Raw genomic sequence first — 25,708 nt, forward strand, 5'->3', positions numbered from 1 at the left:
TAGTTGTTTCTATCCCTAACTCACATTTTAGAACTATTTTAAAGCGCTATGACTGGATTTTTGTTTCATCTCCAAATAGTAAATTATGCCCATAACATCATTATCATTATTATTTCAGATATTGGCATACGTTATGCGATGCTGTGACATAAAATATCCGGACAATTATCTGTCTGCAGTGCGATTGGATACAGTCGAGCAACTAAATTCTGCTTACTGCTCAATGCTTTCACTCAAAATTGTCATACACCTCCCTCGTTTTCTTTGCTTAGGAGAAAATTGTCTTTGTCGAAATGATCATAATGGTCTTAGACAAATTTACCTTTCAAATATTTTATGAATCTTTGCAATTCCAAAGCAAAGGAGCAGACACACACGCGTGTAATTAAAGATCGGGTGTTTCCAGACAAGATGGCGGAATTATTCCCCACTGAAATTACATGATGCTTGTTATCAAATGTATTTTCAAACTTTAGTATGAGAATGATTTATTTAGCGGATTAACCATATAACTACACCAGTCTATTCTCCAGTTATAGTTCATCGTTTCGTTATTTTGAAGGTCCTTTATGCCGAAGGCCCGTTATTTCGAAAATGACAAATATATTCGTTTTTCCGAGGTTGGTTAATCAAGAAACTGAACAAAGTTCGTTATTCCAGAGGTTCGTTATTCTTATAAAGAAAAGATGTTCTTGATCCCAGAATAAAATAGGGTTCGTCATTTAGAAGGTCGGCAAGTCCAAAAAAAAAAAAAGTTTCGTTTTTCCGAAGGATCGTGACTTAATGTCCGATGAAGAAATAAGGTTCGTTAATTCAAGCATGAAATCAAGTTCGTTAACCACAAAAAAAAAAAGGAAAAAAAAGGAAGGCTTGTTTGTCTGAGTCCGTTACACCTAAAATTTACGAGTTGTAAAAATATGACATATTATATTATTATCATGATTTTTTTAATCCGTCCTTGCCATGTAAAGTGGATAGGGCATATTTTAGAAAGGAATTCTTCTCATCGAACTTTCGGAATAACAAATCTCATTTGATTTTCGGATTAACGAAGCCTCAGAAGAACAAACCTTCAGAATGAAGAGGCAAACGTTTGAATCAGTCCTTGTCATGAAAGTGGATTTAGCACATTTTGGAAACGGAATTCTTCATTTATATCGGACCTTCTGTATAACAAATTAATTTTATTTCATTTTCGGATTAATGAACCTTGATAATAATGAATCTTCGGAATTCAAAAGACTTAAATGTTTCAATTAACTAAACCTATGTTATGTTTGGATTTAATGGTACCAAATATGAAAAGAGGGGTATGCCTAGTATGTGATTAAAAAAAAAAAAAAACTATACATGTACTAAAATGTGAACCATTACTGTGATCGAGCTATCTTTGGTTTCCGGAGTAGAACAAGATTTGCATATAGAGCCTACTTTGGTATAATTATACACTATCACAATGTTATGATCAGTAAGACACAAAAAGTAACATGTATAGCCATTAATTCATTTGGTACCTACCGTCAAGCTCTTGGTAGAAATTATACTAATAATAATCATTCACAACATTAATATAGCGCGTTATCACATGAAATATATCTAAGCGGTAAAGTGAGAGAGAGGTAGAGGGAAGGAGGAAGAGAGGGAAACGAAGTAGAGTGTGGAATTGCTAATGATGAAATCGGAGAGCCTGATGGCAAGACCCAAAATGCAATCTGCAACGTGTAATGTTTGATCCGACAATAACATAGGCCCTATTACAATATTACATTGATAAGACATTACAATCTATTTAGTATCTGCAAGATATGCACTCAATAAAGACTCTTTCAATATGCGTTTAAAGGAATATAAAGACGAGCAGTTTGATTTTCGGGGGAGAGGTCATTCCAATATCTATTTTCTTCAAATTCATGAATTTCTTCCGTCGAGATGTTTCCATTGCAACTGATCGACAAATTGCCCTACATCGACGTAAATAAGCACTGAATTGATCAGTGTTTTAGTAGTAGCCATGATAAAAAATCATGTGCGTACATACTCGAGCAGGATTCGAACCTACGACCTCCTGATCACCGAACAGGCGTCATCTCCACTAGACCACCGAGCTTTCGCCCGAAAGCAAGTGTTGGTTCTAATCCTTATAGCATGCAGCGGGTACTGCTTTGTTATTCAAATTCATGAATTTCTTCCGTCGAGATGTTTTCATTGCAACTGATTGACAAATTGCCCTACATCGACGTAAATAAGCACTGAATTTATCAGTGTTTTAGTAGTAGCCATGATAAAAAATCATGGGCGTACATACTCGAGCAGGATTCGAACCTACGACCTCATACGACCTCCTGATCACCGGTGATCAGGAGGTCGTAGGTTCGAATCCTGCTCGAGTATGTACGCCCATGATTTTTTATCATGGCTACTACTAAAACACTGATCAATTCAGTGCTTATTTACGTCGATGTAGGGCAATTTGTCAATCAGTTGCAATCTATTTTCTTGTTTAGCAAAGGTCGTAGCATTGAGCTTTAAATTTCAACCAGCTTTAGTGCATGACAAATATTTTCCGAAAATAAGATTTTAAAGGTTGACCTTTATAATAATCATTGGTCAATTCATGTACAAATTTTGTAATAATTTATAGCCACCCACCTTCACTGGCAGGTTTGTGAAAAACAACTCCTTCAACATACATGTGGAGTTGTTGTATATTATACCCTGCCCGTTACAATGAATTTCATTTGCCTTTAGGACTCGTTTTACTTAATGTACACTTATATTTGTTTGACCTAAATTTTAGAATAGCCTCTGTGATTGTCTAAAAGTGGCCCCGAGTTTAAATTCTTAAGAAATTAATTAATCTTTTATTAGTGTTATTATCTACAAAAATTCATCTGAGCTTTATTATTGAATGTGATATTTTATGTATCCAAATTATATCAAAAGCTCTGCTGATTTTTCAAGGTTACAAAAGAACTGGAATATTCAACTTTAATTATCATTTAACATTAAGTGTATAGCTCCGTTCTCCCATAACTTTTTGCCTTCGTCCTTGACATTTTTTTTTTTTTAGACCACGTTATCAGCTACATGTACAGTATTCTTCTCTCTCTCGTTCTCTCTTCTTTCTTTCTCTCTGTCTCTCTCTCTTCTTTCCTATTTTCTTATTTTGTGTGACCGCTACTTTAATAGAGTTGGGACTTGTCTGGGTGTTTGTCTAGGGCTAGTTAGGCTTGTGTTCATAGTTCATGTAATTCGGTTTTTGAATTCGGATTTTCACGCACATAAATTAAAGAAGGTCTGATTGTATAATTGTCAGATTGTTTTACTTTGTTTGGAGGATGCACGCTACAAGTACTGCTTTTTAGCATTCCTCTCCTTCTCTGGCATTTTCAATAATGTTTTATATTGGTTCTTCTTTTTAGTTTCCTTTTTAATTAGATGAATAATAAATGAATTAAAAATATATGTAACGGAATGTACGTTAAGCGTTGTTACATTTGCAATAGATAATCACAGAAATGATTACCGAAACACTATATTCATGCTACCAATATTTGATGGTATTGTACAAATTATAATCAATCCTCTTTTTTTATTGTGTATATTGTTTCATAACTACCTGGCATGTATTTTCTTACAAGGGACTGTATAGTTTTTGATGACATAAAAATTCAGGTTTTAATGTTATGCGGGATAATTAGACCCACGGGATAATTAGACCCACCTATTTGAAATACCAAAAAGCATGCAATTAGAGGAATTAAATGTTAATTTGATGAAAATCAGCCTTAGAATGGCTGAGATATCCCAAAACAAAATGGGCCTAATAAAAGGTGAAACCCAATTCTTATGAGGACCATGACTATAAGAAAAAAAAAACCCAGAAATGTCATTACACAATCATATAGGAATGAAGCACCATGAACACAAGAGTAAATAGTCTTTGCTATCACAGCAATACTAGGTCTTTGTTTAGTTATATGTACAGACACTCCATCAGTCATTATTTACAGCATGTACATATTATGCAAACGATGCATATTTTACATGAAATTACTACCACACAATTTACACACGAATACTACAGCAAGCTGAATTTGCATTACAGTGCACTCCGGTTGTAACAAACAAAGTTAGATGAAAATTTTGTTACAACGAAGTAAAGTTCAGGTGTCCAAAGTAGTATAAACATAATCTTTATATCATACAGCTGTACCTCATTTGATTGGCTATTATGAAATTTCAAAATACTTGTATACAGAAAGAAAACTCCACATCGCAAGGACATCAATATAATAGCAGTCACCTGTACATGAAATACACTTAACTAATTCTGGACCTACCACATTAAAGAAAGACACATAAAAGTTGTCAAGGTGTTATTTGCTAGTTTTACAAGCTGTTGTAACAAATGAGGAATACAGGAAAGCTCATCAAAACGAAATGTATCCACATCTTGCATTACTGCGATTTTGGGTATATGTACCTAATACTGTAACACAAAGACACATGACCTTTCAAACTATTCACAAAATGGAGACATGACAGTATCAAATTAATGTAACATACTGCCTTCTGCAAGAAATGAGGTCTTTATATACAGTAGTCTGGAAACCAATCAAATATCTACAACTTGAAAGACTGTGAAAACCTCTCTCATGAAGCATGCTTGATCTACATGCAAAGTTGCAGGAACTGAAATTCATTTCAACATACCGGTAGATGTGCGTGCATGTATTTTTGTAGAAGTTGATTATGAAGATTTCAAAGCACTTTTCGATCAAACAGGTCTTCACAGCTGTGGGAATATAATGCAACCTTTCTGAAGACTTCCTGAAAAATTTATAAAACTACAGTGTTCTTAGCCAGCACATGTCTTTATGGCTGGTGGCACTATGTTTCATAAATACAATTTGATGACAGCTTCCCTGTTGTGAATGCTAACATATAATCCTTGTTCATGTACATGCAACAAATGAATTGTTCTGTGACAAAATGCATCAACTCCACTTTTGATAATTTGCGATATTTGCAAATAAAGCTGTTAAAAAAAGGGGAAATAATTCAAAATAAACGTGATACTTTCAACAACAATTCCACAATATTCCTTGTTATGTAATAAAAGATGTGTCACTAGTAGAAAGACTATACTTTGCTGTACCTCATGAAGTTACTTCAAAATGGTTAAGAATGGTGCTTACCCCATCTTGGAATCAACTCTTCAAATAATGCCTATGCTCATCCTGTGTCTACATGTCATTTGCCATGGCATCAAATAGTTCCTTCAGTCAAATCATTGAAATAATAGCACGGGTGTGCTATACAGCAGACTTTTGATTGTACAGAACATGGATACAACACGCTCCCTTTTACAACAAAATTACTTTTCCTGAAGAAGTTGTTCCTCTTTTTTTAATCTCATTGTTTTGCAAACTCATATACAGTACTTTAAAAAAAATGTCAATACAGTGGAACCTGGTTGTAAAGAGCTCTGATATAACAAATACTAAGGTGATTCTGCAGGTCCTAACACTGTAAATATTTCTTTGTCTTGATATATCCTGATATAGTGAGAAACCTGCTATAGCAAGTTTATTGTTATAATGAGGTTCCCCATATTACAAAGTCATTTCACTGTTCCAAAAAAGAACATTGTATTCTTCCCTGTGGTTTCATGATGCTTTCAGACTGTGTACTGGGTTTTTTTATTTAAAAAAAAAAAAAAAAAAATATTTAGAATACATGCATCTTGAATACATTCAATCAAGGGAATCAGCAATTGCACAAAATAAAGTATATTTACTCTATGCGAATGGATATCACGTTGAATATGTACAAAATTTTGACAAATATGCTACAAATACAGTTACCCTTGAAGTTGCACGGCAAATCAAACATTGCATTTGCAAATGCATCAATATTGTTTTGGGCAACATGGTCTCTGTTTTTTAAAGTCTGTGACTGTGTTTCATCAGGCAAATAGTCTGTACATTTTGCAAGTTTAGTACCATAGTACACTTTCTGGACTTTTAACTCCTTTATAAATTACTAATAAAGAAATGACAGTACTGGTATTATATACTGCCTTCACATCAAGGTAGTCAGAATTTCAAGATGCTGCAATTTCATAATATACCTGTTGATCTCAAATAATTCTAGAAGTTAGTACACAAGTAATAAATATGATACACAATCTCTAAAAATATCTTTCATATCACTATACAATGACATATTTTTCTGAACTGTCATTGCACTACTTCAACTGGACACAGCATAAGAAATAATTGTCTCAGGGGAATACTCAAAAACACACAAACACACACACAAAAAGATTAGCCTTTAAAACTAAATTCTCACTAGAAGTTAGATCAACATGGACGGTTGTACCTGAAGGCATTAAGCCAAAAACACAAGCTTTCCTCCAACTGTAGTCTTTAGCAAACTGCGCATTCCCCCAAAAAATGAATGTCTACCACGGGGAAACCTCTATATAAAGAGTTAACTTACTGTAGAATTGGACCGCTTTTATAAGGTGAATTTAGCGGTCCTGAGTTTCCATTGCGACATTTAGTTGTCTCGTCTTAAAATATTCACAACGACGTACCATCATAACAAAGTGAAATTGGTGCTCCCTGCATCCTCGTCAGACAGCAAGGAGGTTTCTTGGCATCATCTTGTTTTTTAAGTCAATTGGTTTGTTATCTACAGCATTGGGATCATAGGTTTCTACTGCACCTCAATCACATTCATGTACATCACTCATGTTTTGATTTGTTGAAACGACAGCAAACCAATAAAAGGGAGTTCAAATCTGAATAGTGAGGTGGGGAACGAAAATAAACTGAAGATAAAAACAAACTGAGCAGGATATCACTAAAGGAGAGAGCAATGTGCCCATATTGTCTCACAGCACAGCATACAGTGTACTTCCAATTAAAGCGAACACGTTTACAATTCATTACGAGTTAAAATTCAGGTCCCAAAATTATCATCTATATCTTTGAATACGTTAATGTTTATCTGTACGACATTTTGATGTGCCTAAAGAAAACTGCTGGTTTTGAGGATTTTGTTATGAACATGCAAACTACTGGTTTCAAGGACTTTGTTATAATGAAGTCGCTTGCATTATCCCAAGAAGAAGAAGATGAATCACCCGGGCATTGTTTGGACAGCTAGCAGTAAGCCTCATCCTCATTATAATCCTCCTGAACTTCTTCCTCCACCTCCTCCCCATCTTCTTCCTCCTCCGCCCCCCGACCGCCTCCCAGCGTGATCCCGCCCTGCTTGTCGGCCCCCATGCCGCGCCCCAGCGGGATTTCCAGGGCACGGTGCACGGCCTCGATAGTCTTCATGTTGATGTAGTAGGCCATGTTCACTGTTGGGATGCGAGATCGCATCTCCTCCATGAAGGAGTACGCCTGAAACAGAAAAAAGGGCCCCAAAGGGTAAAAGGAGTTTGGAAGTTTCAAAACGGTTAAGATGGAGAAAGGATTTATAAAGGATGAAAAGTAAAACAGTGTTGATGGTAACGAGGTTTGGGAAGAGGAAGTGATGTGGGATGTGAAAAGGATTTGGAATGATTAAAGAGCTTGGCATATTTTAAAAGTTTTTGAAGGGAAGAGGGCAACATATAGCTATTACACATGGATTTGGGATAATAAAGCGATTGGAACGGTACAAAAATCTGGGACACTAGAATGTTTGTGATGTTAAAAAGATGTTGGACGGTGACAGAATTTGACTTGATTTCCGGGTTTGAGATGGGAAAGGAATTTGGGGTGAAGAAAAGGGTTGGTATTGTGAAAGGGTTTAAGGTAGTTACGGGGTGTAAGATGGAAAATGGGTTGAAATGAAAGTATTGTAAGTACACAGTACACCTGCTTCTGTAGAAGTATTTATTTTGAGCAAGAATACTGAGCATCATGTTAGAGCTATAAGGTCACAACTCTCATGTACAAATCATTCTGAGCCTCCTGATAGGTTGTGGGCTTCAAAAAAATGGAAGTACAGTTACCATGCTGGGGAATCTCACCTTTTTGAAATTCTCCTGCCTGGCGTAGTGCTCCACCATCATGCCGTAGACGTCTCCGATCCGTACCGCCGAGTCCAGTTCCTCCTCCTCCAAGAGAACCTGACACTGCCTCATGGCCTCCTCTGGTTCCTCGTCATAAACCCTGGAGAATGGAATCAAGAGATGCATGGAACCAAGCGTCATACATCGGTTCACACATACTATAGAAGTGGATATTTTCAAGTGAGTAATTTTTCATGCTCGGTCAAGCAAGATGAGTCTGGCATGTTTTCAATTCCACGGAATCAAGATATCAACAACTGGAACCACAAGGCAAGCAAAGATATTTGCATGCTTTTATTTTCATGCTAGTTTCTGGTTGCCCAAAATGCTCCAAAAAAAAAAAAAATTCAACACTGCAAAAATTTCCACTTTTACAGTACCATTTACTGAGCCTTACTAGGATATGTATGCACTTTGCCAATAAAATCTTTAAAAATTTCAGTCAGTGAACAACAAACTTCAGTTGAACTTACACTCCTGATTGTGGAAATGAATGGTTCCATCTGAAATTTAGCGAATGAAATAATCAACTGTGACTTCTGCTTACAAATCTCAACTCATCTGCTGTTTGACCTGCCCCATTTTATACATGCATGCCTGGGGGTCTATCACAATTCAATCTGAAGTCAGCCAAAGTTCTCTCTCCTACTCGATTTGACAGCTTTGCCTCCCGCTCACCTCCTAGCTTGCACAAACTTCTTGACGAGTCCGATCCTGTGTTTGAGGGCCCCGAGTTTTTCTTCCAGCTGCGACTGGTTCTTGACCTTGGCCTTGCTGAGACACTTGTAGGCTTCAGTCAGCGCCCCCAGGGCTTTGTCATAGTTCTGGTACTCATCAATCTCCACCTGCCCATGATGATAATCCATAAAGAAAAGTGTGGAAAAATTCAAGTGCCATTGCCACATGAAAAGAAAAATTTAAGTTCACATATGTCTTTGCTACAGACTGATGAAGAAAACTATCATGAAACTAGACAATCTTCATGTCTGACAGCTTCATTTTTTTCCCCTGCGTATTTCAGAACTTGTCTCTTCCAAAAAGGAGCATTTTTCGTGATGGTATATGACAACCCATTTGGAACTAAAATTTCAAGTAGCCTGGGACTACTGCTGCAGGCTTATTCGAAAGGCATAAACACACGAGTAAGATGTCACGCAGAATGCTTACAATCATCATTCATTACCATCTGCTCTTGAAAAAGAGAGTTCAGAGATATCGATCTTACCTGTGCACAGGCATCGTAAAACCCAGCCAGGGAGTCCAGCGCCCGCCCCTTGGTGTAGAAGCCGATGATGTTCTTCATGATCTCAGGGTCCTTCCGCCAGTCGAGGGACTGAAGATAGTTTGCCGCCATCACGTAGATCTCCTTCTGGCGAGACACGCCCGCAAAGAAGATGATCTTCTCCGTGTCTCCGGACTTCAGCAGAGCTCGCATGGCCTGAATGTCAAACACACAGATAATTAGCCATTCAGGTAAAATTTTTATCTCACTGGCATTAGGCAATGTTACATGGTGAAAAACGATGTAAAGTAATGGTAATTTGCAAAATCTTCCTAACTTCACAACAGGCTTCAGAAATCTCCAAAGCAGTTTGGCTATTTCATTTTCTCAGCAGCATACATGTACCTTAGAGCAATTCTCATCTCTTTAAAAAATGTATTTCTTTATTTCTTTCTGTTTGCGTGCTTTAGACAAAGACATAATGCCGCAAGCACGAAAACTACCAAGATTACAAACTACACTCACAAAGCATCACAAGTTGGTGTTTTCTATGAGATGTACACACAAGCATCAAACAATCACTTTGTGGTCTTACCATTCCCTGAATTGCATTCTCAACAAACATGAAAGGCATGAAACAAAGTCATTTCAAAGATTGTATCATTCTGTTCTTTCTCCTTTTATCTCTACACCTCTCTGCGTTTCTCTCTCTAGTTGTATACCCACATTTTTAAAATCTCTTTACCTTAGCCTTGTTTCCAGCCTGTGTGTATTTCTTGGTGGCCAGGTGGTAAGATCCCTGCAGGAAGCAGAGGTCAGCGACCTTCTCCAGCAGCTTGAGTCGCGTGTCCGCCTGACCCTCGTCCTTGGACAGGGTCATTTTCTCTGCAAGCTTCTCCGTGATGGTCACGCTGTGTTCCTGACACAGTTCCAGAGCTTCAAAGTACTGCAAAAGAAAGGGATGGCATAGTCTTGGTTGAGATGGAGATTCAGTTTTTGACCTACTGCAAAGACCACTTATATGAAACATTAAGGAGCATACAAATCCAAGAGAAATTTAAGGTTTATTTGATGAAAATTGGTTTTGAAATGACTAAGATATCAACAACAAAAAAAGTAATAAAAAGTGGTCCTTAATAAAAGATGGGACCCACCCTTATGCAAGAGTTTTTCCATTATGACTGGTGAGACTACGAGCAGATATAGTACTGGGCTGACTTGTGCAATACTCTGTCATGTTTGGTTCTGAATAACCTTTTCACAAATTTCAAGATCAATCAAAACACAGCAAGCACTGCATCTCATTTAGAATGACTCTTATCTTGCGACAAAAACTTAAATGTCCCCTAAAGGAGGTTGACACCAAAAAAAAAAAAATAAATAAATAATGAAAAAAAAATAGGGGGAGGGGTGGACCCCATGCAAATGATTATCACATGGGTGCCTGTTTGTAGAATGCATGAACGAATGTAACCATGACCTTTGATCGCTCACCTTGCCCGCCACCACCAGAAGGTCAACGGCCTTGTCGTACTGGCCATGCTCGATGAAGAACTGGGCGCAGCGGTTGAGCAGGATCGGGTCCGTCCTCTCGTCGAGGTCCTCCGAGATGAGCTGCAGGGCACCAAACTGCTGGCTCTCAAAGGCTAGCTCCAGCGCCTTTGAGAAATGGCCACCCTGGATATGAGTGAAGAAGTGAAGAAGAATCCGGGGTGAATGCGGTGTGCACGTGTGATATCTAAATCTTGGAAAATGCCAAACTAAAGACATCATCTCGCAGTATCGATTTTTATCATCCGATGCCAAAAAGGGTTTGGAATGACCAAATATCATTGCCTGAGAACAAAAAGGGTGCTATTAGATCTAAGATTTGGTAGTAAATGAAAAAAGGAAACAATCAATTTTCATGACATAAAAAGTTTATTTAATCAAAAGTGAGTAGATCTATAAGCATTGTTCTAAATATCAGGTAAAAGAGCATCCTTGTGGTTTTGATTCTTGGCATTTTACTCAAAATTAAAATAATCTAAAATTGACACAATAATGTTGAGGAGACCAAGCTCTACAATGTGACACCAATAATTCAATACCCCCAAAATTGCGACAATGGCCTTCTAGTTCTTTGCTGACAACATCTTTTATTGAATAAAGTTTCATATAAAAGTTTTGAATCAAATTTTGGTAAACAGTAAAGCATAAATATGTGTTCTGGCTGTCATATCGGATTAAAGGGGATGGCTAGTAACTGATCAGTGGGAATCAGTGGGAATGCTGGGGGATGATTGTTCCAATTCTTGTGGGATTCATTTAAGAGTACATTATATTTCTACTGTTGTGTGAAAATTATTTGCTTCAGAACGGTCTCATATTCAATTAATGTGCAGTTTAATGCCCCATCACTGTACAGGCATGCTAACCTGGAAACATTAAACTGCACATTACTTGAACATGAAACCATTCTGAAGCAAACAATTTTCACACAACAATAGATATATAATGTATTCTTAAATGAACCCCACAAGAATTGGGACAATCATTCCTCAGCATTCCCACTGATTCCCATTGATCAGTTACTAGCCATCCCTTTAAATGATGGTAGCCACATTCACACAGTCAAATTAGTGAGACAACGCTTAGGACCAAATCTCAAGATTTTTTGCAAGTGCTCACACAGACAGAAATATCCCACTAATTGCCAATCACAATAATTTGCCAACGAATCTGCGCAAGTACATTATATTTCTACTGTTGTGTGAAAATTATTTGCTTCAGAACGGTCTCATATTCAATTAATGTGCAGTTTAATGCCCCATCACTGTACAGGCATGCTAACCTGGAAACATTAAACTGCACATTACTTGAACATGAAACCATTCTGAAGCAAACAATTTTCACACAACAATAGATATATAATGTATTCTTAAATGAACCCCACAAGGATTGGGACAATCATTCCTCAGCATTCCCATTGATTCCCATTGATCAGTTACTAGCCATCCCTTTAAATGATGGTAGCCACATTCACACAGTCAAATTAGTGAGACAACGCTTAGGACCAAATCTCAAGATTTTTTGCAAGTGCTCACACAGACAGAAATATCCCACTAATTGCCAATCACGATAATTTGCCAATGAATCTGCGCAAGTACGAAATCTGCAAAATCAGTATCGCGATGCTGATTGTGATAATAAGGGGGATGTCTGTGTCCACACAGGCAAAAATCTCAAGATTTCAATCAAGATGCAAATCTCAAGATTTGTTTCCAGCTAATTAGCATACATGTGAATCCCACTTATATCAATTAGTTTTAAACTGATGTTTAGTTCATGAATGGCTCTAAAAGGCTTTCCAAAGTCATTTGATTGGTGTTATCAGAATACATCTAAAGATGTCTGCATGTACGTGTATATCGCAGATGTCATTACGTGTCATCAGAAAATCAAACCTTGGAAGTGAGCATTCAAGTATAGATCTACATCCTTCAAACTGTGAAGATGGTGATGGGTTCTTCTCACCTTGTGGAAGAGCATGACAGCCTTGTCATGGGTGTTGGGGTTACCCTCGTAGTACCGGGCAGCCTCAATCATGTCCTCTTTGGTGCTCATCAGGGCCAGGTTCATCAGCTGGTCCTCCATTTCATGTTCCTGGTATTATTGTGATAATTGGTATTTCTATTAATGTTGTTGTTGTTATTATATTATTATTATTATTATTATTATCATTATTATTATCATCATTATTATTATTATTCTTATTATTATTATTATCATCATCATTATTACTATTATTATTATTTTATTATCATTTATCATCATCATCACAATAATCATCATCTTTATCATTATTATCATCACAATCGTATTGTAATTAGCAGCATCATTACAAGTAAGAAGTATCACAAACCAGTTGATAGTAAGTACAGTACATTGTAAGGTCCTACACACTGGCATTTTCACTAACAAATCTTATCCCAAGTGAAATGCAGAACCATCTGTATGCATAGCATTTCTTGGACACTCAACACACTGCCCCAGGGGCCTAGAGTAAGATATTGACAGTGGGTATGGCATGAAATGATTACGGATTACACAGGGATTAGGAAGAATGGCGAGAATAAGTTATCCCATTAGTAATTGAAATGCCCAAGACCACCCATCGTTTTTTTTTTTTTTCATAGTTGTATGTGTTACCATTTTTTTGTTTTCATATATAATATATAATTATGTAATCTAAAAGAGGTCAAAGGTCAACAAAAGTATGTCAGAACTACAAATCTGTGACTCACCATTCTCTTGGTAGAGTCTTAATGAGCTTTCAAATAAACATACAATGTAACTTATAGTAGACAAAAGTAAACATGTGGTGAGCAATTTACATCATTTAGAAAGTTGTCAAAATTAAGAGCAATATTGCTGTACCTTCCAGGAAACCATTGGCCATTATTTACAGAATCTTCAGTAGCTAAAGGGTTAACCCTGCCAGGTTTTACAGAAATTCAATCTTCAATTTTTTTCTATTTGTATCACTGCAGCATTGTACAACCACTCACCTTACATAACCTGATAGCCTGGCTGTATGCCTGAGCTCTGGTGAAGAAGTGAATAGCCTCCTTAATGTTATCCTGGAATACATGAGAGAGAAAATCAAATATTGTTGTGATCTCATCATTCATCATTGCATGTACGCGTCTATTTCCATTCAGAAATGACAATTTAAAAGGAAGTACACAAAAAAATTATTAGAAATTAGAGAGTATAAAACATGATAACTGACAAATGCAGGATACATCATGAGTTACAAACAGTAAGTAACTGACAGGTTGTTACTTTTGAGGAATAATTATAGGTGATGGAAAACAGACATCACAAAATGGCATCTGGGCTTGTGGGTCATACACAAAGAATGTAATTTTATAAGCTTTAGAGCATCACAGATTAACTTCAGTATTTTGAAAGTGTGCAAATGCCGTTATGATATTCAACTTAATTAACTAGTGACATATTCTTTTTATCTGGATTCAAAATACTTCTGGAAAAAGACACTATTTTCACTGTATTCACAATTTCTACTAATTACACTTGTGTTGTAAGTTTGACTTCTTTATTTTTACTTCAATATTCTACTTCCTTTCTTCTTTGGAGTAGACCACACAAGGGACTCATATAATCATAATGAGCTAGGTGTTTGCCCATTTCTCGTTTACCTGATTCTCGTGTTGCCTTGCCAGGTGGTAGCATGCCGCCCTGTCACCCGTCTCATTTGCGATATCTGCTGCCTGCAAGCACACAGGTTTGAGAGTAGGTGGGACTACATCAAAATCTTGAACTACATACGTAATTTCTACACATTTATACATCAGTTTCCTGGTAGGCACAAGGTACCCTTCATTTGAAGCAGGTTGCAGTTGGGTACACCATATAGGAATAAGCACAGCGAGTGATGTACAAACTAACAAACCAAACAAACAACATAATTCATACTATCAAATGTCGTCTCTGATTATTCAAACTTATAATCTATGGAAGGAAAATGACCTGATATTAATTACTGCTGAAAGGTTCCACTCTTTTTTGGACAGATAATGTTAACTCCACAAGGTCTAATGTCAAGTATTCAGACTGGGCTGTATGAAGTTAAACAAGCAATAACAAACATTGTTCCGATGAGTAAGCACCATGACAAATGACCAAGGAAGTTAGGTACCATCATTAATTTCTTTTCTCTATGAATAATGATAAAAAAGAGGATACCAGATTGATCATTTTATTTGATCATGCCTATCCAATAAAAGATGAAAACTTCCTAAAAAGCAAGGAAACATCATTTTGTGTGCATCTGCTTAAAATGGATAGTACTGTGCATAGGGAACATTAATCTCTTACTATAAATAGGTGGAGTAAAATATGCATTGTGATTGGTTAGAATTGCATCACGTGATGCAGGAAAAACTTCAGTATAGTCGCACAGTCGGGCCACTATATCAAACGCTTACAGTGCACCTACACTTTGTCTATGTAGGACAAGGCCAAGCCTTTCAACATACATATGTGCCCGTAGAGCACAGGACGCAGAAAGTAGAAGCTTGTTATATGAAAGTCTGCTCAGATGAGCAATACGCATATGCGGCTGTGTTAGCTGTACATAAATAAGGTTATCACTACTCTGTCGCATGCAGCACAACACAACAGAACAGTGAGTCTTATGTTCTAAGGCCTAGACCTACGGGAAATGCATATAGATCGACGGGCCTATTTACTATAACAATTAGGGCATGTTCTATTGATACGCCAGGAGGCCTTACTGGACTGTAGAACTCATACTAAATTATCCCTTGTGCAGTTCTATTCACCTCGGCCTGCGGCCTCAGTGAAACAAAACAGCACTTGGGATAATTTAGTATTTGTCATTCTACAGTCCAGTAGAGTGCATCATACAGCTTGCTCTCTTTGTATAATAACATGCTATGGAAGTCCAACTTTCATTATTACTACATGTATGATTATCTAGAAAATGCATTCAAGAACTCTGTCAGGCACACAGCCTTGGTTTGTGTTGAAGTACATACGAGGGTGGTTTGAGGCTCTTCCTCAGCCGATGGCTGTACCTTGTCAAGATTCCCACAGTAGCAGTAGACTCGGACCAATGAGAGGTAGTCCTGGGCCGCCTCGTAGAACTGAAGAGCTGTCTCCATCTCACCTGTACTCTCCATGTACTGGGCCCACCACTTCCTCAGGGACCTGGTAACCAGAAAAACAACAAGGCAAGTGCCATAATGCGTCTCGCCCATTCGCGTACAAGAAATTGTACGCGAATGGGATATAACAGATAAAAAAAGAGATATAACAGATAAAAAGAGATATAAAAGAGTAAATATTTATGGCAAAAAAGAAACGTGCCATAAAACTTAACATTGAGCCCTTAAAGTTCATAGACCCCTGCCTGTGACCTTTGACCTTGTGGTGACCATCCACTCCCCAAGAGACATCTACCATCCAAGTTTGGTAACAAACAGACCTATGGATCAAAAGTTATGACCCATAATAGAAACGCACCATAAAAACTTAACATTGGGCTCTAAAAGTTCGTTGACCCACGCTTGTAACCATTGACCTTGTGGTGACCATCCACTCCCCAAGGGACATCTTATATCCAAGTTTAGTCACAAATGGAGTTATGGATCAAAAGTAATGACCCATAATAGAAACGCGCCATAAAAACTTAACATTGGGCTCTAAAAGTTCGTTGACCCTGCCTGTGACCTTTGACCTTGTGGTGATCATCCACTCCCCAAGGGACATCTACCATCCAAGTTTGGTAACAAACGGACCTATGGATCAAAAGTTATGACCCATAATAGAAACGCGCCATAAAAACTTAACATTGGGCTCTAAAAGTTCATTGATCCATGCTTGTGACCTTTGACCTTGTGGTGATAATCCACTCCCCAAGGGACATCTACCACCCAAGTTTGGTCACAAATAAAGTTATGGATCAAAAGTTATGACCCATAATAAAAATGCGCCATATAAACTTAACATTGGGCTCTAAAAGTTCATTGACCCCTGCTTGTGACCTTTGACCTTGTGGTGACCATCCATTCCCCAAGGGACATCTACCATCCAAGTTTGGTCACAAATGGAATTATGGATCAAAAGTTATGACCCATAATAGAAACGCGCCATAAAAACTTAACATTGGGCTCTAAAAGTTTGTTGACCCCTGCCTGTGACCTTTGACCTTGTGGTGACCATCCACTCCCCAAGGGACATCTACCATCCAAGCTTGGTAACAAACGGACCTATGGATCAAAAGTTATGACCCATAATAGAAACGTGCCATAAAAACTTAACATTGGGCCCTAAAGTTCATTGACCCCTGCCTGTGAGCTTTGACCTTGAGGTGACCTTCATATATGGTAAAATGTGAAACTTTGTATGACCCCTCTTCCCTCGAAGTTTGATTTAAATTGAAGCCCAGAGTAAAGAGTTATTGAAGTTTTTGTAGCGTTACGGACAGACGACGGATGGACGGACGGATGGACGGACGGACGGACGACGGATGGACGGACGGACGGACGACGGATGGACACACGCCGCAGGCGATCCCTTAGTCTCCCCGCACCTCTGGTGGGCTCGACAAAAACACATCATCACAAAATGCAGAAATGGGTAGGTAGCTACTTAATCACTGCTACTGCAGCGTCTGGTACTTGCAGACAATTTAACCCATATGATACCATGCTCATAAAAAGAAATTTAAAAAATGGAAGAAAAAAAAAACCCAACCCAAACTGTATGACCATGTTACATCGAGTATGAAGATATCAAGCAAAGGGCAAGAAAAAAACATACTTGTACAGCCGTGATTCAAACCAATACTAAGAAATGTTGGTTGCAGAATTTCCCTCATCACAAATGTCTGGCTATCAGCATTTACAACCTAACACTTTGTTGAAATGTAATCTACTATCAAAGCAGGGTAGGATAGTTTTGAACTACTGATCTCCACCCCCATCTTCCCTGGAAAAAAAAAGTAGAAGAAAATACCTGGTATTAAAGAGGAGTGTCTTAACTGCACACAATATATACAGTGGTAAATGTATGTAACATGATGGACCGAAATGTGACACATCATGCCGTCAATCCCTCGTTTGAGGCAAGACCCCACTTCCACGAAGCTGATGGGGTGCTATACCTCGCTAAAGATTTTTCGTTTGGGAGTTGGGAGTCGAAGTATTTGTCCATTGCAAATTAACTTTCTGCTCAGGCGTGACAAACCTGGAGGCCAAGCCAGGGTTTAATGACTACAACAGCTGTCGTATTACATGAGAGCATGATAAGGATATCTGCCTGTGGCAGACCATTCAAAGTGAACTCAATTTTCTCTATCCTTTCTAAAGTTTTCAATTTTATATTCTATTGAGAAATTCTATGGTCATCCATTTTACATTGCGAACGAAAAAAATTGACCCGTACATAACGAAAATACAGGAATAAGGAGAGCATTCCCAGTTTGCCGGTGCTGACAATGTGTAATGCACACGTACACACACACGCACCATGGAGCTACATAGCCCATGCCAAAACCAAAACAATCTCCTCCTCTCGCGGTGCCCCCCCCCCCCCCCCCCCGTGGCGCTGTGGCGATGACTGATGCTTAGATTAGGCCAGGGTCGAGAAACAGGTGTTTTATATCTTTGGTTTTTAAGTCATTGATTGCCAAGATATACACTGGCATTATTTACTGGGGTGTAGCCTCTTCAAACGAGAGATTTGCGTCATGTTAATGGTTTGTCCATGTTACATACATTCACCAATAAGTCTAGAAATGGTACATATAAAGCAAACTATTTAATAGAATTTTAGAGCTGTTATTTATCTTTCCTAATAAATATTAGGCCATTCAATTGGAAAAGCATAGATTCAATAAGCATTCAGAATTTGACCTTCATATCTTAGTACATAGATTTATATACTTTCATCCAAACTTTTTCATTCTGGCATAAATCCAAATAGATTGCTTGTTTGAAGCAATTCTGGGGCAAAGTTTTCTCTCATTAAAGTGTTATAAAAGATCAAACTGTATTGGGGGGGGGGGGGATGGGTAATGCACATTGGAAAGAGAAAATAAAGCGACATCCCTGAATGTACCCTTTCACTATGGAAATGCCCATATGCATCTTGCTAGGCCACAATGATTTTTAAATCAAGAAGGCTTTTATATCCATACATCACGGCACGACAACATTATCAAGTTTTAAGGAAGATGAAGACAGAATAGAGGCATATTCGGCGGCCACCATCAGTGTATCATTTTCATGACAACACATTTGATTCCTGATTGGACGAACCTGTCCTTGGTTTTCATAATGTAGGCCTCCAGGGCTTGCGGCTCGTCAAAGAGCATCCTGGGAACCTCAAAGCGATGCGTGTCCGACTTCTCGTAGCTGCAATGGAGAAAGAAAGCCACGGTTTGCCCATCAGTTATCACTGTCATGTAATAAAAAGGGCACCATTAACTTTTGTTCATACTGATTACAGCACGGGATGATCACAAAGGTTGAGAGGGTTTGGAATGCTCACAAATATTGCTCAACATAAAAATGAAAGCTCACAGTGCAAAATGCTGCAACATTGGATTCTACTGATCAAAATGTTTATTATATGTGCGAGCTAAATACATTCACACCTTGAGGTTAACCAGAAGACACTATGGCCACAAAGAAAGAGAAATCAGTACCTTGAAGCATGTTTCACAAGCTTTAATTGCTACTGTCATGGTGGGTGACAATTTAATCCAAAATCAACTGTAAGCCTGTCTGATACTCCTTATCAGAACACTTTGCTAACATCGACAAAGTCTGGACAATACATTTGTGACATGCATGAGCGTCATACTCCCAAAACAAGTTTCAACGTGTGATGATCACGACAGAGAGCAACATACTTTGGGATGGCTCCGTTGATATCCCCCTTGGCCTCCAGATGCTTGGCGTAGTGGTAGTACGTCGTCCTCAGGTGGATCCGGTCGTTCAACTCTGCCGTCTCCATCGCCTGTGTCAAAGGTCACGTAGATGTGGGTGGTATCGTTACACCCATATTCACAGACATATCACCACCACCAAGATGGCTGCCTATTGTGGCATTTTAATCCAGAGGGATTTTTTCACCCTTCTTCCTTTGGAATCACAAGCTTGAGGGAAGATCGAACAGCTCATGCCCACCTGCTATCTTACCCTTTATCATTTATGTTGTGTGCTACTCAAACAGTCGATATGTCTATCTATAATTCAATCATATTGTGACATTTCAATGATATCTGCAGTGATATTTTTAGGGAAGTTCTTACTGAACACAAAACTGTGGCCTACTGGAACAGAAAGGAACTCATTGTGGCATAGAATGATGGTCCCTGAGGGATACACATCGCCGCAGTCGGTTGATCTTGCTTGATTCTAACTTCTAAAATCACAAGTACTCTTGTTCCCTTCATGACAACTAGAACACGTCTGCCAACATTCCCACATCCAAATCAAGGAGATTTCACACAGCAAATCAGAGAGATATCTTTGTGTCATACATGCTCTTCAGTGGGCGAAAATAATACCCAAATCAGGAAGATTCTTATATTCTCTTATTCAGGCATGAACAGATTTTGACATTTTCAGGGAGACTCCTGCAGAATCAGGGAGACTTGGCAGCTCTGCTAGAAGCAATCTTGGCCATGAAAGAAATATGTAACAGGGAAATTTAAGTACTGTATTCACTTTCAATTCTCTCCATAAAACACACTGATACATGTTAGTCGAAAAGATGCCCTACATGTTAAACCCTCATGCAATCTGCCACTTGTACAATGAATTGTGATAAAGATTTAAAATAACACATTGATAGGCCTTTGGCCTTTGCTTGTCTCCAACATTTGGTATTATCCCATTTTCTCCCAACAGTTTTGAATATGTTCCTTTGTACCTTATCAGTGATCCCTTCTGTAGCAGTTTTCTGTTTGTTGTGTGTCACAAATGTACACACTAGTAGTTATGTACACGTACATGAATGATGTACTGTATGCCTGGCTGTTTTAATGTGTATGTACACAGGTTGACCAGATTAATGGAGAACATTCTATGTGGTATAGATATAGCACATACAGGCTGACCAGATCAGTGGAGAATTTTCTAGGTGGTATACACTGTAGATATACAGTACATGCATGTAACAGGAAATACATTATAGCTCACTCAATCCAGAATGATTTCACCCATTCCAGAATGTTCTGGGAAGTGCTTACATGTTTGGCTGAGTGAGGCACTGTCCCTGTAGCCCAATGTGATTGGTAGTTAATTTTGGCAATGATGTTTTGTACATAGATAGGCAGTGAGTCATCCAGGATTCCTGGAACTTGGACTAGCTAGTAGGTTGGAGAGAGTTATAGAATGTGCTAGAAGGGGGTGAATGGATAGTATATAAGCCAGAGAAATTCTGCAGTAGGCAGAGTACCCAACACCTCTGCTCTGAGAGTTACGTCACTTCTGGCTCTGAAGCGACTTGTTATAGTCAGTCCTGTGTTACCTGCTGACCTGTTATGTTTGTGGAGATACTTGGCCTGGGAGACATTTTGCCTGCAGAGAATTAATGTGCCTTCATTGGACTCCATGTTTTTATGTCAATGGACATTGCTACGGCAAAGCTGTGACGGGCTGGATTCCTAGCTGGACAATATAAAGTGAATCATTATTCAACGCATCGACTGGACGTGGTCGTTGAATTCTGCACATTTCGCTGGGAACATTATACCGTGGATCTACTGTGGACATCTATGTACCCTGGAATTATAACGCGGACTATTGTAACCTGTGCCTCTGGATTTTAAATACGTCGCAGGAATCATTCATCGGTGCATCGCGGATCATTCATTTGTGCATCGAACATCGTATCTGGACACTACCAGGGAACTGTAGCGACTTTGTGATAGTTTGGATGCATGTAAGTGATTCCATTACCGATTTGTAATTGTTTCTATTGATCATTGTTGTACTGATATGACGCCGATTACCAGTCTGTACCCTCAATATCACTGTTAATAAACCGCCTGAACATCAGTTGATTGTTTCTTTTGTGCGATCATTCTCAGAGTGATTTTGGTCGTAACAAAATTGGGGGCTTGTCCGGGAAGTGAATTTAAGCCAAAACTTAGAATTTGGAACGTTCCGGAATCCAGAATATTGGTACAGACAAAATACCAGTTGAGTTGATTGTTCAATTGTATACATGTATTGTGTGTAATACATTGTGACAATGTCAATCAGTACAATGGATGTTCAGGCATTTGTTCAGAGGACAGATTTGTCCCTCAAAGATTTGCAAAGGTTACGCAAATGTGATTTGACCGCTGTTGCACAGCATTTAAATGTTGATGTTCCACAAGGTGCTAGAAAGGCAGAGATTCTTGACTTAGTAGCTGGTCACATGGAGCTCAAAGAAGAAATTGACACTTCCGATCAAGCTCACATTTCAGATCAAACACGGCTTGAGCTAGCTAGATTGGAAATAGAGAAAGAGAAGATGAGATCAGAAAGAGAGCAAAGGGCTAGGGAAATGGAAATGCAGGAAAGGGAAAAACAAAGAGAAATGGAAATGAAGAAATTCGAAATGGAGCAGCAAATGAAATTGCGTGAGATGGAATTGACTCATGCACACGCTGTTGGAAATCGTGAAAGGGCTCCTTCTGATTTTGATTTGGCAAAGAACATTCGATTGGTGCCCAAGTTTGAAGAAAGCAGAGTTGATGCATATTTTGTGTCATTTGAGAAGGTGGCTAACAGTTTGAACTGGCCACAGGAATTTTGGCCCTTGCTCCTTCAAAGTGTGTTTGTCGGCAAAGCAGCCGATGTGTACTCATCTCTCTCTGAAGAGCAATCACGTGACTATGCTACAGTCAAGAAAGCAGTGTTGAATGCTTATGAGTTGGTGCCAGAGGCATATAGACACAAGTTCAGAAATTCGTACCGCAAACCAGGCCAGACACATGTTGAGTTTGCTCGTGAAAAAGAAATGATGTTTGATAGGTGGTACAGGTCCCTGAAAGTGGATCAGGATTTTGATAACCTACGTGAGGTTGTTCTCTTGGAAGAATTCAAAAAGAGTGTAACATGAAGAGAGTATCAAAGGTGAAAAGTTTTCACCGCATATTATTTCCAGTGTATATGTTTAGCATATTCATTAATGTGTGCAAAACAGTTTGATATGATTATATAAGCTCCGAGAATCCAAGCAATATCATTGTAAATAGTATCCATGAAAAGAGAACATGGAATTAATACAGCTATCCAAAAGGCATGTGATAGTATGTGATTATTGTTGCTTGACTTGGACTTTACCTCACATTCGTTGCAAATAACAATGAGAAATTGTGAAGGTAAAAGAAACCCTTGCTACAGCAAGGCTTTCTTTTTCCCATGGGGGATGGTGTCACAAATGTACACACTAGTAGTTATGTACACGTACATGAATGATGTACTGTATGCCTGGCTGTTTTAATGTGTATGTACACAGGTTGACCAGATTAATGGAGAACATTCTATGTGGTATAGATATAGTACATACAGGCTGACCAGATCAGTGGAGAATTTTCTAGGTGGTATACACTGTAGATATACAGTACATGCATGTAACAGGAAATACATTATAGCTCACTCAATCCAGAATGATTTCACCCATTCCAGAATGTTCTGGGAAGTGCTTACATGTTTGGCTGAGTGAGGCACTGTCCCTGTAGCCCAATGTGATTGGTAGTTAATTTTGGCAATGATGTTTTGTACATAGATAGGCAGTGAGTCATCCAGGATTCCTGGAACTTGGACTAGCTAGTAGGTTGGAGAGAGTTATAGAATGTGCTAGAAGGGGGTGAATGGATAGTATATAAGCCAGAGAAATTCTGCAGTAGGCAGAGTACCCAACACCTCTGCTCTGAGAGTTACGTCACTTCTGGCTCTGAAGCGACTTGTTATAGTCAGTCCTGTGTTACCTGCTGACCTGTTATGTTTGTGGAGATACTTGGCCTGGGAGACATTTTGCCTGCAGAGAATTAATGTGCCTTCATTGGACTCCATGTTTTTATGTCAATGGACATTGCTACGGCAAAGCTGTGACGGGCTGGATTCCTAGCTGGACAATATAAAGTGAATCATTATTCAACGCATCGACTGGACGTGGTCGTTGAATTCTGCACATTTCGCTGGGAACATTATACCGTGGATCTACTGTGGACATCTATGTACCCTGGAATTATAACGCGGACTATTGTAACCTGTGCCTCTGGATTTTAAATACGTCGCAGGAATCATTCATCGGTGCATCGCGGATCATTCATTTGTGCATCGAACATCGTATCTGGACACTACCAGGGAACTGTAGCGACTTTGTGATAGTTTGGATGCATGTAAGTGATTCCATTACCGATTTGTAATTGTTTCTATTGATCATTGTTGTACTGATATGACGCCGATTACCAGTCTGTACCCTCAATATCACTGTTAATAAACCGCCTGAACATCAGTTGATTGTTTCTTTTGTGCGATCATTCTCAGAGTGATTTTGGTCGTAACATTGTGTGTGTTTAACAAGTATGAAATAAATGAACCTGAACTTAAACTTGATTTTGAGAGATTTAGCAAACAAGGGTAACCTTCCTGAACTACATGTAAGTTATTTAAGAAGCAATGCTGAATGGACCATTGAGTACGGCAGCCCCTCTTCTGCTGTTAAGACTCTTGTTGTAGATACATGCCATTAATGTTTACAGAAGACATGTCAACGAAGGTCTTCATGATTTATTCACAGACATCTCTCAGGAAAGAACGGTAGATTAAGACATACCTTTCCCCACTGTCCACTGGCCTGGTAAAAATTGTTGAGGAGGTCGTAGCGGCCACAGTTCTTGTACAGCCTTTCAGCATCTTCCTGTGAAATTCAAAGTAATAAAATTATACATTTAATTACAATAACTCTATGATTTCCAATAACAAAATCATACTACTCTGCATACTATAGAAATAGTGTCGTATCTGTACGCCAGCTGTATAGTGTTTGTTCATACCATTGGAAGACTTATAATATAACCACGTTGTAGAATATTAGTCATAGACTTATAACCTTATTTAAGGTTTTTATGCTAGGCAATCTTGTTGCTGCTAACACATTACAGTTGTATATATCCCTCGTAACACAGATCTTCTTTAAAACTTGTTTTTACACAGAAAGACCTTGCCAATGAATATTGTAGACTTGTTAATTACTGTACACACTTTTACAAGACATCATGGTATACGTCAGCACACAACAGTTTACACATTAATCTTATTGAGCATGCATGCACTTCAAAAGAAGTTGCCATGGTAACTTCAAGACAACTCACCAGTAAGCCCAGCTGGACAGCCAACATTGCCACTCTCGCATCGAGCTCAGGCTCGTTTTCCGCCTCGCGCAGCGCCCTCGCCCCACGGGCGTGGCCCATGTTACCCAGGCACACCTTGGCGACGTCCAGACGTCGTGTCTTCACACACATCTTGGCCATGTTTTCCCACACAGACTCGCTGGAAAGATAAAAGAGAAAAATTATACCATAAAATTGCCCATCTTGAAAATTTGTTTTTTTGCGATAGCTTGTACACTGCCCTAATCTAGAGACTAAAGGCATTACAAGTTTTTCCCTCTCCTTTCTGGGGAGAGTACCTAAGAATGCTCTTCCTTTCAAGATAGCATGCAAAAACAAACAAACAAACAAACAAACCTGCATAGACATGATGAGTATAAACATGGAAATGTGTCGTGATATGACATTTCAATTATTTAAGCATGACAGCTCTTATCACTACACATGGAATGAGGTCTTGTCCAAGATCTCTATT

At 38.6% G+C, this 25,708-nt stretch overlaps 1 protein-coding gene across 1 annotated transcript in view; it reads right to left on the reverse strand.

The window, feature by feature from the left end:
• Positions 1–6,909: 6,909 nt before the first annotated feature.
• The window catches only part of LOC139714244 (intraflagellar transport protein 140 homolog), a gene marked incomplete at its 5' end in the record, with an annotated part of 43,238 nt that continues 24,439 nt past the window's right edge, over positions 6,910–25,708 (reverse strand). Inside the window, 14 exons of the mRNA XM_071625959.1 lie at positions 6,910–7,421; positions 8,036–8,177; positions 8,756–8,922; positions 9,303–9,515; positions 10,045–10,245; positions 10,794–10,976; positions 12,816–12,944; positions 13,850–13,921; positions 14,504–14,575; positions 15,905–16,037; positions 19,151–19,246; positions 19,747–19,853; positions 24,678–24,761; positions 25,216–25,393. Of these exons, the coding sequence (XP_071482060.1) occupies positions 7,176–7,421; positions 8,036–8,177; positions 8,756–8,922; positions 9,303–9,515; positions 10,045–10,245; positions 10,794–10,976; positions 12,816–12,944; positions 13,850–13,921; positions 14,504–14,575; positions 15,905–16,037; positions 19,151–19,246; positions 19,747–19,853; positions 24,678–24,761; positions 25,216–25,393 (2,023 nt within the window). The remainder of the gene's footprint in view (positions 7,422–8,035; positions 8,178–8,755; positions 8,923–9,302; positions 9,516–10,044; positions 10,246–10,793; positions 10,977–12,815; positions 12,945–13,849; positions 13,922–14,503; positions 14,576–15,904; positions 16,038–19,150; positions 19,247–19,746; positions 19,854–24,677; positions 24,762–25,215; positions 25,394–25,708) is intronic.

Source organism: Diadema antillarum, unplaced genomic scaffold (assembly GCF_040938485.1).
Source record: "Diadema antillarum isolate AM-2024a unplaced genomic scaffold, OU_Dant_1.0 seq00002201_RagTag, whole genome shotgun sequence".
NCBI classification, from domain to species: Eukaryota; Metazoa; Echinodermata; class Echinoidea; order Diadematoida; family Diadematidae; genus Diadema; species Diadema antillarum.